This window comes from Haliotis rufescens, unplaced genomic scaffold (genome assembly GCF_023055435.1).
Source record: "Haliotis rufescens isolate VD_foot unplaced genomic scaffold, xgHalRufe1.0.p SCAF_6, whole genome shotgun sequence".
Classification (NCBI taxonomy): Eukaryota; Metazoa; Mollusca; class Gastropoda; order Lepetellida; family Haliotidae; genus Haliotis; species Haliotis rufescens.
This window is the reverse complement of record NW_025964334.1, coordinates 31,915,571-31,929,220: the sequence shown is the minus strand read 5'-3', so window position 1 is coordinate 31,929,220 and position 13,650 is coordinate 31,915,571. Positions and strand designations below refer to the sequence as shown.

The following is a 13,650-nucleotide window of genomic DNA, read 5'->3' as shown; positions in this document are numbered from 1 at the left end:
CTGTTATGTGTTGTCACGTCGGTATATCACGAGTGTACATAAATGAATTCATGTATTTCATATCACATTTCTGAAATTTCTTGATAAGACATTTATGTAGGTGTACCAATAGGGTATTAATAAAATTGGTCATATATACCATGTACATGTTGGAACGAAAACAATGGAAAACAGAGACAAATATTGAGGAAAATTATGATTTTGCTTGTCAGCAATTCAATTATGAATGACATTAAGTTGTACCGATATATGCACATTGAATTGTGTGTAACCGTTGAAACTACACCGAAGCAACATACTAACCGTTATTCAGTTCTTATCGGGATACCCAGCCGACAAATCAAGTTTAATCCAAATCCAGAGACACTCAACGACATGACTACCGAGACATTTCGTGGTAGAAAGGCCGACAAACAGGTAGTAAATAATTTGATAACTAGGCGTATAAATTACTCAGCTTCCAATATAGGATTTACTTTGAATTCCGTTAATCTCATTCACGACGCACTGTTTCTTAACAACCAGTTCAACAACTTTCACTCCGATATGAACTTGCACATGTGAACCACATGCACAGTTATAAACACAATAGGTGCGGTTGAGTAGCCTAGTTAAGAAAGCACTGAATCTTCGCGCCGAAGGCCTGGTTCTATTTCCAAAATGGGTACAGTGAGTTCTATACTCGGTGTCACCAGGGCATGCTGTGCCTGGTATAGTGTTAAATAATGCCGTTAAACCCCCACCCCCCACCCCCACCTCCTGAACATAAAGTGCAATAATTAGGATACATAGCAACAGTTTGTATATAATCATCATTGAATAACAATAAAGAAGCAACGTCGTTGGAAATATTAGCGAAGATGCAGGCTGTCATAAATTGATTTGTTTAATGGCGAATATATAAGTGGAACAAGAAAGGTGTAATAATTGTTATTGTTTTACACTTTTTGTAATCTACGATTTGATGAAACACAGAATATCTGTAAGCAGATATAAATGTAGGTTACTTTCGGTATGTCTTTGTTTTACGAGAAATATAAAAGGCATCAAGCTATTCATTATTCATACATTACATGTGGCATTAAGTTTGTTAATGCTATTCTGAATACATAGCTTTCTTCTTTGCACTTTTTTTTATTCACATATATGTATATACATGTATGCTATTGCAGCCTTTTTGTTGTTGTTTTTTTCCGAAATAGACAGTTTCCGTTCTGGTGTTGGCTGTATGACTGACATTACAATGATACAGCAAGGCCATGGTAAAAATATGTAATATTTATCGATATGAATATAATTTTAGATCTCGTCAAGATAATAATACGCCAGTTCTCTTCTATGAGGACAATGCAGTATTAAATACCTGTCTCCTTAAATATTTTTGTGTGAATGTAAGGGTCCACAGTCGGTAACTTTTGATTGACAATGAGATGTGTGCTTCACGACAAAGTAATGTCAAATGATTTCTAACATAACATGTCTAAACTGCAATGAAAAATATCATGCCTACTGTATTGGCAGAGTAGAGGATTTACATTCAGACGCATCTACGCCAATCAGTATAAAGGGGATTTGGTTTGAGCCACACTGATGTCGCATGACTATAAGCACTGAAACGTGGACAGTATTTGAGATAATCGAAAGTAATTCATTTTCAGTTACAAGAAACTATACTATATTCCTGGTAAATGTAAAGCATCCCCGAAATAATGGTTTTAAAAGATCACCATTAATTTCAACTGTAATGGCAATAATTCTTAAGACAAGAACTCTTCTACTCTTCAAAAAAAGAAACGCAAAGCCAGATTTGTGTGAGGTAGGAAAATACATTTAAACGAGGAACCGTACTAGGTATTGAGCCAAAATGTTGTGGAGAGAACACTTGGTGAATGTAGTCATCTCAGTTATCGGTACATAGGAAAAGTCCAAGGTGAAGGTCAGCTACCATCAATAACGCGTATGTCCCCCGTTGGAATCGATAGCGGCCTGAAATCTCCTGCCCATTGAAAAGACGAGTATGCGAATCACATCCTGGGGAATGGTATCCCACTCGGCCTGCAACGCAAAAGCCAATTGCTGCAACGTCTGGGGTTGTGGTTGACATCGGCGTAGCCGTCCATCCAATTCATCCAAAAGGTGCTCTTTCTGGTTCAAATCCGGGGATCTGTAGGGCCAGGGGAGAACACCAACGTTGTTGTTGTGTATACAGGCTCTTGTGATCCGTGCTGCATGCGGTCGAGCGTTGTCCTGCTAGAATACACCGTTGCCTTTGGCTGCAATTGTGAGGAAGAGAATTTCGTTGATGTATCGCTGAGCCGTACGATTGCCCTGGGTATGGACCAAACCTGTTCTGCCATGAAGAGAGATATCCGCCCACATCATAACGCTACCCCCACCAAACCTGTCCACTTCCTGTAACGCAGTTTCCGGCGTAACGTTCTCCCCGACGTCTGTAGACCCGTGCTCTTTAATACCCTCGACGGAGGAGTAATCTCGATTCGTCGCTGAACCATCGCCGTCGAGGCCATACCCTGACTGTGTTGACGACACCAATGCAGTCGTTGTTGACGATGTTGTCAACTCAATATGACGCGTCGACCACGACGTTTTGCTCGTAGACCTGCTGCTCTTAAACGGTTTCGTTCGGTCTGGTCGGAGATTCTGTCCAGTTCAGGTATTTAGGAGGCGGTTGAGGTGGCTGTGGTCGTCTTTTCACGTAGGTGACGCAGTCGGATGTAGCGATCTTGGGCGGGGGTGGTTACTCTTGTCGTCCCGACCTTGGCCGATCACGTGCTGACCCATGCAGTTGAAACCGATCCCATCGCCTTGTGATGGTGCTGGGCGCTACATTGAAAACCCTGGCTACTGCTGATCGGGATCTCCCTGTATGCAATCGGCCTATGATATTGTTTCTTTGCACTTCTGTTAATCTTGGCATGTTGTGAATAGTCACTGTTCGATTGACGCAGATGTAAGGTAATAAAAAACCCTGCACTTTAAAGCCGTTCATAGTGCTGCTGCACGTGCAGTGCGTGCAGCTCCATGGTCCTTTTGTTAATGCACTGGGTGCGTTTTTTTCCGAATCGTGAGTATTTTCCGATTAATGGTTTGCATGTCCTTGTTGTGATGATTTTGATCCCGTACATTTGTCACTGACACTATAACACATTAAACCTCTTCATTTTGCACCTCTTGGTCCGCTAAGTATGCTTTTGTGGCCAGAAATGTCCGTATTGCTTATTTTTTTAAGTGAGTGAGTGAGTGAGTTGTGTTTTACGCCGCTTTTAACAGTATTCCAGTTATATCACGGCGTGTCAGCTTAATGTGGGAGGAAAGCCCGAAGTGATGCAGGTCTCAGACGTTTACCACTTCGGTGAAACCCACGAGCACGGGTATGGTGCTGACAAACCTAGAAACATAATCGGGGCGAACCGGGATTCGAACCCACAATCATAGGTTTCTGGCGTGCCCAAGGGACGCAACTCTGCACAGCGAATCGCGGCGCCTTAGACGACTGGGCCACCCGTGCCCCCCGTTTTTGTTGTTGTTTTGTTTTTGTTTTTTAAGAGTATATGTTCCATCGAAAGGCTGTGACTTCATGTTTGGGTGATTCTCCAAAATCTATTATGTTCAGGCATCAAATATGGGTATTTAAATCCGTTTTCTTGAAGTGTTTAATCGACCTCCTGTAATGTCACATTGTGAAGGCAGGGTACTGCTTCGATTGGTACGGGGACAGCCCTTTGCAACGAGTTTTATATCAAAATGAGATTTTAGTGTTCATGTGTGAGTGAGTTGGGTTGAACGTCGCTTTTAACAATATTCCAGTTATATCACGGCGTGTCAGCTTAATGTGGAAGGAAAGCCCGAAGTGATGCAGGTCTTAGACGTTTACCACTTCGGTGAAACCAACGAGCACGAGTATGGTGTTGAGAAACCTCAAAACATAATCGGGATTCGAACCCACAATCATAGGTTTCTGGCGTGCCAAAGGGACGCAACAGAGCGAATCGCGGCACCTTAGGGGGCTAGGCCACCCGTGCCTCCTAGTATTCATTAAGATAAACACTTCACACACATTCGCATATAGATTGGTATTGTCATAATGAGTACCTCTATGTTATGTATCTCTTCCTATGAAAACTAACTCCTACTATTACGTGGTCTCAGGAAGAGACCGCGTGACCAGGAAAATGTTGAAGGACCTGAAAGGGTAATCTGTTATAAGAAATAGAAACTTGTACATTAACAGTGAAACAGTAATCAGTTTCGACAATAAAGCATGTGAAAATACCCTGTGTACATCATAAATGAAACTATTCCTTTGTTTCATAAGACCATCGCAAATATTTTGCCCTGAAGATAGTAATCAATAAAGCGTAACACGGGGTGCATATGTCTTACAAGACATATCTTACAAGACAAATCACTTCTTATCAGTTAAAACTCGAATGCTTGTCGTGTTACCACTCAGGGGAAGTGAAGACATAGAATACAGTTCGATCCAACCACACACCTCTTTCATAATACCCTGCATAAAAGATTAACGATGACTGGGCACCAACACCACCATGTGTAGGCAGTAGATTGGTCAACAGCTTTAACATTGTTGGGAATAAATGCATATGCACAATCAGAAGGCTGATATCATGTTTCCAGGGCCCTTGTTGCTATTTCATGTGATCAAACAAGGCTTGTGTTGTGGAAACCAAACCCTATATAAGTGCAGGCGTTTCAGTGTTCTGCAAGAGGCATAACTTAACTGTCTGCTTCGGAACTTTTAAAAATGTATACACTGCTGGTTGCCGTTTTTCTGGGTAAGTATACATTAATCCTTATTACGATGTAGGAGATGGTATTTTATCTGTACATTTGCGCATATGAAGTAATATAACTGTTATACTGATTGACATTATTATAAAAATTGATACACGAGGTTTAACGTCGCGCCCAAGATCATTGCACTTATATAGCGACGTGCGTGCACGTGTGTGTGCTTGTACTAGTCCGCACTGATGCCGGTTTATGGTGCTAGCACACTGAGAAACCATGCCGCAGTGTATCATGAATACCTCACTCACACACAGTAGTCTGACTCTGAGCCGACCACTCCGTGTTTTACCCCCTTAAAGCCGAGCGCAAGACAGGGTAACAACATGTACCATCGTTTTACGTCTTTTGGTATGACGCGGACGGGGATCGAACCCTGGACCTTCCGCTCTCCGGGTGGACGCTCTTCCACTAGACCACGGAGGCGGTCGGGTCAAATATGTGGCCCTATTACAGACTCACGACTGTCTGAGTGTCTGAATAGGTTTTCTGTTCGTTTGTTGTTTAAGTCCGCACTCAGCAATACGCCAGCCGTATTATGGCGACATCTACATTATCGTGTCCTGGACAGACAAACCAGTATTTGTATCATGAGAAACGTCCCAACCGTTGAGGTACGATGCCACGAAATAAAGCATAACTGAGCCTGACCGCCCAATCCATTTGGATCACAGCGCAGTAGTTTCAGGAAACTTCGTTGTGGTACTCCTCCCTTATTATTAGTCGAGTTTTGTAAGTTTAGTCGTCCAAAGACGAATATGACAGAATATGTAAGCTTTGTAACACTAATACAATCGAGGATGAAACTCAATTTTTAATTAGATGCAATTTTATTCTGATCTTCTTCTTACATGCCCTTATGCGTAAACATGTTTCCCGCTGACCAGACTGTCTTTCTCACGCGGAGAGATTTGTTAAACCCCCTAGCCGCACTGGTATCACTAATTCTTAGACGTCGAAAAGACTCGCTGTATTGTAACGCACGTTTTTCCCTTTTCATGTATGCATACTGTTTGACATGACTCTGTAAAATTATCTGTGCCAACGCATGGTTTTAACTTTCAATTTTAATAATAGGTAGCATTGATTGCTGGTGACCACTTCTAATCCCAGCACTCGTAACGGGCGAATAAATTGGATGGGGTGGATGACTTGTTGTGTTGTCACTACCCGAGTTTGGATACAGCCAGAATAATGCCGACTTGACGTACAACAAGTAACATTATTTTGTAGTTTTATGTCACAGATTTCATATCTGTTTCCAGGTTTCTTTCCCATCGCCTTGTCAAAGACTTGCACTGAATGAAACACAACGTATAGCGCCACGACTAAAGGTGCCGACAACAATGCAAAATGCACGTGAGTCAATTTGTTTGTGCAGAAGGGTGTATACCCCAAGGCAAGCAGAGCTTTGTTGTCTGATATGTTAGGGGCGCTAGAGTTATTGATGGAGGAATGATGGTTTAGGTCAATTGTAAGATGCTTCATCGTTTAAGATTTCTTATGTGCACAGATATACTGTCGTTATGATCACAATATGAATGATACATTCATACAAAGAACCCAATACGTTAATTCAAGAATAACATGAAAGAAAGATCCCTAGGAGAAAAGAATTTTAATGAAACGAAAATGTAATTTTAATGTAACCGAACTGTGATGGGTAACGTGAGGAGTAATCCTGATCTGTTATAAACTTTACTTAACATGTTCTCATTATTAAGCATGAAGAGACCACCGTCATTTAGCTAGAATATTAATGAGTCAGGGGTTGAACAAACATTTCATTGGGTCCAACGCACATTCATTGAATTATTTGAACTCATATCTGGATAAAGGAGGAGTTGTTGTTTCTTCTGTTTTAGTGCCCTCAGCACCTACCTGACTTGTCTCGAGACCTCTGCTAAGGGTGAAGCTGGGTGTCCACTCCCAAGTGCTGACGCAGGCGCCATCGAGTCTAATTACACAGGCGCCACTTGCTGTAAGTTCCAAGACTTAAGAAATGAATGATCTGTGCCTTTAAGGGGGAACAGTACTGTTGGTTAATAAATGATGTTTCAATGTAAAACTGGAATTTTTGACTGGTGGCGGATCAACTATCAAGTGCGGTGGGGTGGCCTAGTGGTTAAAGCGATGGCTCGTCACAGGTTCGATTCCCCACATGGGTATAATACATTTTTTATTTGATAGTTTATTTCTGGTGTCGACCGTCGTGATTTCGCTCGTATATTACTTAGGTGATGTAAAACCACACACCCTCATTCTTTTCAAATAACATTTACATTAATAAACTGATATTTCCTTCATTGAACTAATAATTGATGAAGAACGTTCACTTTCGTATTGTCATTGCTACTCAGCCAGGAGTGAGTTAAAATTTAACGTCACATCGGCCATATTTTAAAGCCATATCGTGACGATTACGCAGCCAGGAAGACGTCGAGGGCGATTAGCTTGTCACGCCGTGGACGCTGGTTTTGAGTCCCCATATGGTTACAATGTGAAAAACTGTGTTCTGGCGGCCCTTGACATGGTTGATATTACTGGAACAATGAACTCATGCACTCTATCCTTTAAAGGGTAGGGAAAGCGTAATAGGATTTCCTCGGCCCGTAATTAATCGAATCTGGTCCAGACAATCCAGTGATCAACGTCCCACGCCGTCGTTGTACGGCGACTCACAATCTTCCTAATCACTGTGCGTGACAACCCGATCCACTTAGTTGTTTCTTAAGGTTGTCCCTTGTCTTAAGGTTGAATTATTCTAACCCGGGTGTCCCAACGGTAACCCCGAGGGATGTGGAACCATGATTCGAAATATATCTTAATGTGTAAGTAATAACAGATATAACAGATTATGTGAAGATATTAATACTTGTAGTTGTGTGTATAAGTGAGTGAATAGTAGTATAGCAGTTCTCTAAATAATCTAGACTTTCAAGTGACCAAAAATATGAGTAACCGTCCATTGTACAAGGTGACCAATTGAAACCACCCGATACTCTTACTACAAACATAACTGGTCGTAAGACGCGACCAAATGGATCAGGTGGTCAGACTCGGGTGACTTGGTTGCTTGCGTGGATCGTTGCTTAAAACACCAATCACTGGATTGTCTGGTCCACATTCGATTATTTACAAGCCGCCGTCACAGAGCTGGAAAATTTCCATGTGTGTTGTTACCCAACAAACAAAGAAATACAAACATGAAGTCCTGAAGAACAATTCTCCTTCGATATGGATTGAATATTTTGGAAAGGAAATTTACAGTGGATTAAATTTATATCGACTGCTCTGTTGCAGCGGGTTCGTTCACTGACACCTGTATCTGTCAGAAGACCTTCTGGAAGACTGCCCAGGCAGATGACGCTGCTACCTGCACGTGAGTATGCCAAATACATGTACACCTTCACCTCAAAGCATAACTGGTAAGGATGAGCCGCCATTACACAACTTTTTTATGTCAACTTCATCCACTGAAAGTGTGTCAAGTCTATATTCTGATTAAAGCACTTATTGTTATAAACATCTGCATGTTAATTTCATGTAAGTCGATGCGTCCTTGACATGACATGTGTTATACACCATGAGTCATGTTTGACATACGTTTTATTTTATTCATGGGCAGAATGAGTATTTTATTATTGTATCTTTGTTTGAAAATGGAATACAATTACCCGTTCCTAAAAAACAGGATACGTTCTTCAAGAAAACTGAGACAGACATCGGTAGATAGAACGCAGTTTCTTTCTAGTGACAGTTTGCGATTACATTTTGCCACATATGCCTACCATAAGTCAACTGTATTACTATGAATTGCAAGTGTGCACTCAAGATGATGATTTAGATTTTGATATGGAGGAAATAGCTGATACATTTCTGAGATAATACGTCACATATCAAGCTATGGTAAGATTATTTGATGTTATGTAACAGTCGCGTATCTGGCAACTGAATGAAACCTACACAAACACAGGAGCTTAACTATGCTTGAATTATATCAGATCGTATCATCACAGAATGTATATTAATACTTTGGAAATGTTTCAGCTGCATTTGACATAGGAGCCACATAGAGACGATTTTTGATCCTCTTCAGTTCGTTCGTGATACATAGAGCAAATGTCAATATATGATATCCATGGGTGGCCCAGTGATATGAGGGGTCTGAAATCGATTTACGGCTAGGAGCTGCTGGTTGTGGGTCGGATCGTGACCCTTGATCTTTCGGCACAATGTACTTTTATCCCAGGATCATCAACGTCTACGAATTTCGTCACTTTAAACCTTCCGCTGACATGTCGTGATATTCTAACTGAAATAGCGTTCAAATATTGCTGAACCTCAAGCTACTCACTTCTATGTGTACGTTACTGTAGTTTAGTGATTGTGTTTGGATTGTTAATGTCGCTTGAGTAGTAATTTAGTTGTGCTTTTGAGTGCCAAATTATTATTGGGGGAATCACAAAGAAACGTAGGTCGTAGACGTTTACCCCGTTTGTTGAACCTACCAACATTGGTATGTTTCTGTCAAATGACTTAAGGACTAATGGCCACAACTATGAACAACAAATTATGGCTTTAGACTACTGAGACACCAGAGCCCTCAACTGTACTTTACCCTTGTCCACAGGGAAGCCAGGAAGTACCTGACTTGTCTGAAGGGGAAGACTGATAAGGCTTGTGACGGCACGTCCACTGTTGCTACTCTGACTGCTGGTGTGGAGACAAGGATGAAGGCTCTCACGGGATGCAGTATGTACCTTTCATTGTATACTCACCATGGATAGGAGAATCACATTTGAAAGCACACGGATAGTCTATTATAATATATATGTAATAATACGTTTAAAATCAAAATGTTGAATTAAATGGAAACTATTTTAGTGTGTTTATGTCACCTCCACAATGCCTGCGTCCATGTGTACCGATTGTTCTGGACTGACCTGTGTGGATCTTAAGCCAGAGGCATTAAACCGGTCACACTTTCAAATCCCTTAGCATGATCACAAATCACTTCGCCAATTCCGATCTCACACACACAGTCAAGCTCTCTACCACTCGGCTGAAGGTGTTACCCACTGGGGTTATGTAATTAAAGTATCGACATTAATGACGCTCCATGTACACTCCATCGACCTAGATAACGTCAACGATTGGTCGTAGTGGTCTGAATGTGTTATGATCAAACACGCCATGTTGCAAGGTGAGAGAGGGGCCTGATAGCATGTAGCATGCTCAAACACGTCATGTTGTAAGATGTGGGAGAAACCAGGGTGCCGTTGTACAAAGAAGTCTTGGCGCTAAAGTGATCGTAACTCCCATACCTTAACATAGACTTACAACAGTCGTACCGCTAAGGTTGTTTTGTACAACGACACCCTGGTAGCATATTATGTTGCAACAATCTGCGACACTTACCTTTTTATGCAATTTGTGTTACCTGTAGGACAGGACATGCATACCCATTTCGCAAACAGCCGGTGTAATCACTGATTATCAGTGATCCATGCATATAATTTTCACCCACATTTTGCCTTTTACGCCTGTTTCTGTGGATTATCGAGATTGGTTATTGTCTGGCGTTGTCTCGACGTTATATTTTATTGTGATCCCAGTGGTCTTTCATTGTGTTCGACCGAACCACCATGTTCTGTGACGTATTTCTTATCGACCGTCTTGCCCCTTTAGCTATGTTTCTGAACGTATGATCCCCACAGTGCACAGGCATGGAAATTCTCTGTACAGAGTTGCGTCCCTCAATTGAGTCAGGATCCGCTAGTCGATGTCCCGGATTAAAATCCCTGGTTTGTCAACACCATATCATCCATGCTCGGGTTCCTCAACAAACTGGAAAAGATCTTTAACCTCCTCTGCTCTCCTTCGACATTCGGCTTGAAGTCTTGATTTAAGTGAAATAATATGAAATACAACCGCGTTAAACCTAACTCACTTAAACTTTGTATATTTCAGCTATCAGCCCTACCTGCCAGTGTGAGATTATCGCCATGAAGGCAGACATGTCCACCGAGGTCAAGAAATGCACGTGTGTATAATTCAGTTCAATTGTAGTGCCAAAAGCAACACGATCACTCCGAATATCTTTTCCCAGTCTCTCCTGTGATATGCATGGCTATGAGACCAAATACTGCTCGTAAGGCCCTGCTTCATAAAACCGTAATTATGCAATTACCAAGTATAATATAGGAGCTAATAATATTTAAACTTGGTGTAAAGATTTGGACAAAAAGACCTTCCCTACGAGGTCCAGTGTTCTTTTTTCAAATACTCTTTATAAGGTGTCTATAATTCGAATCACATACTAGTAAGGTCACATTACATTACATTACATTATTTTTGTATGTGGTATGTGGTATGTGGTTCATTTTACTCTCTCCTCAAACGGTTCATTTTTTGTGTTTTCGTATTTGAGATGGTTGGTATTGGTGGAGATTGGTGGTGGCTCAAATGACAAATGAGATAACCAGTTTATGAGCAAATCTCTATGTTGTGGTTCGGTGTCATTCCGTGAGAGATAACGAATGTCGTCTCCGTGTTACAGCGTCCTAAAGACCATGGAAACCTGCCTGTCCGCCATCAAAACCACCGCCGAGGCCGGATGCACCAGCACCACTCAGGCCACCCTGCTCACCAGCACAACGGAAATGTACAAGAAAGAAAAATGTAAGTGTTCTCTTGGACCTTTATGTCATCATTGGGACATCACTGGGACATGGGGCGGTCGGGTAGCCTAGTGGTTAAAGCGTTGGCTCGTCACGCCGAAGACCCGGGTTCGATTCCTGACATGGGTACAATGTGTGAAGCCCATTTCTGGTGTCCCCCGCCGTGATATTGCTGGAATATTGCTAAAAGCGGCGTATAACCATACTCACTCACTCACTCACTCACTCACTCACTGGGGCATGCTGTGTTTTGCTTGCCATAACTATCTGCAACTCCCAGTCAGATGATGATCTAAACAAAATGTGGACATTCCATTTGCAGGTGCAAGTGCTGGTGCTGGTGCTGATCACGTGACTTTTGTGGTGACGCCCCTGTTGGTCTCGGTGTTGGCCAGCATCTTTCTGTAAAAGCCTCAACCGGTCGTGTATTAAGTCGACAATTTCTCTTCTTTGTTCCTTCTTCGTCAGTTGCTCTTCAGAATTGCTAAAAGGTCATTACAAAGAGCATCTATGATATAAATCCATCCTTATATTGAATACAGTTTTCTATGCTATTTCTACTCTATCAATCCTTTAATCGTATGGTAAATCGGGTTGTTTTATGCAAGCATCATATCAATACATGATAGTATGTGGTAAGTATACAGTTAGTACGTAATACTATGACATTGTCTAGTTCGTTATGTGGTCGTGGCTTATGACGTATACAGCGCTCTGTCGTTTGTCACTGACCGCATCAAGTTGACCACATAAATATATTCTAATGCATTCTGATATTAACGTTGTAGAAATAATATTCCAAAATTGAATTCAGCTCCAATTCAAAGACAGCTCAACTAACGTTCAGTTAACTAACAGTTTTATTCAGATTCTTTAAACATTTCGTGACGTTTGTTCTTTTTTTTTACTGAAAGACTTTGCACCCGTTGAACATATCATTCACACCTATGATATACTGAAACGCTACAACATAATTAAGAGACAATGATACAATTACCCTGTGGATTTCACGCTTTGGAATCATCTATTGTATATTATTTGACAAGACCTTTTGAGCTGTGTGTTTGTTCTCAGTCACGTGTGACGCCATCCAAGAGAAAACACAATTGCTGCAATACATGACGTTAATATTTGCCATCGTTGTCTGTCAATATTTGCTGAACATTCTCCACAAGCATTATGTTTCTTGACTTATAAAACTACTCGGTGACATATCGTTTCAGAACTGTCTTGATGTTTGTATATTTCAACCCACGTGGTCCGTACCCTGATGACGTGTTGAGTTACTGATTGCAAATCAGTTGTTTCACTGAAATAAACGGCACTGATCACGAAAAAATGTTTGTGGTTTTGTTCATTATTCAAACTTAAATGTTTATTCAATTAACACCAGGTCAACCGAAAAGGGTATACAGGGAAACCTTATTACGACCAAAGTACCGTTGCAGATACTAGAACCGAAAGGATAAGTACACTTGTCTTAAACGATATCGAGTTAACTGAGTTCCAAATAGGAAGGATTCGCCCTACAGTAGCATGATGTGTGCGGACAATATGCCATTTCTGTAACATAAATATAGCGAGCGTTTGAATGTTGATTTATACCACACACGGCAACATTTCAGCAATATAAAGATGGTCTGTAAAAAACGATGATGGGCCAGGCAAACCAGTGGTTGATAGCGTGGGCACCGATCCGTGCCGTCGGAGTGCGAGGACTCACTTCAGCCAGGTCACACATTGAAACGACCTCGTTTTGTCGACACAAGTCTATTGAATAGAGTGGAAGATCGGTGGTTCGCACGCACTCACACTCAGACTCACATTCACACACACACACTCGCGTGCAAGCACGTTGCTATGTAAATGAAATAGTCTTGTACACAACGTTAAACCTCATACACCTCATTCAGTCGCCTCTCACAACAAGCATTGGGTTCTGTCCTGGAACCCTACAGTTAAACAAGAATATAGGTGAGACTTCATTATTATTGTCACCGCGACCGATTCAGGGTAACCATTGTCCGAATGAATAATTTATTTAATTCCAAAGTCTAATTACTATGTAGCCATGACATGTATATGTCTCCAGCACTTAATTTCCATCAGGCGACTTTAGCTATATACACCTTCGTCC

The 13,650-nt window shown here is 41.5% G+C and overlaps 1 protein-coding gene across 1 annotated transcript; it reads left to right on the top strand.

Annotated features, from left to right (window-relative positions):
• The first annotated feature begins 4,685 nt into the window (after positions 1-4,685).
• On the top strand, positions 4,686-12,852 carry LOC124119309. Its single transcript, XM_048386278.1, has 8 exons — positions 4,686-4,817; positions 6,096-6,189; positions 6,696-6,811; positions 8,134-8,212; positions 9,464-9,585; positions 10,804-10,876; positions 11,393-11,514; positions 11,836-12,852. Exons 5-8 carry the CDS (start codon positions 9,564-9,566, stop codon positions 11,919-11,921), a joined length of 303 nt encoding a protein of 100 aa, XP_048242235.1. The 5' UTR covers positions 4,686-4,817; positions 6,096-6,189; positions 6,696-6,811; positions 8,134-8,212; positions 9,464-9,563; the 3' UTR covers positions 11,922-12,852.
• The last annotated feature ends 798 nt before the right edge of the window (positions 12,853-13,650 follow it).

What these genes read in the sequence shown, in the direction of transcription:
- LOC124119309 (XM_048386278.1), top strand. Translation starts at nt 9,564, where the DNA reads ATGAAGGCTCTCACGGGATGCA. An exon ending in GAAGGCTCTCACGGGATGCA is followed by an intron (nt 9,586 to 10,803) that starts GTATGTACCTTT and finishes TGTATATTTCAG; the next exon opens with CTATCAGCCCTACCTGCCAG. An exon ending in AATGTACAAGAAAGAAAAAT is followed by an intron (nt 11,515 to 11,835) that starts GTAAGTGTTCTC and finishes TTCCATTTGCAG; the next exon opens with GTGCAAGTGCTGGTGCTGGT.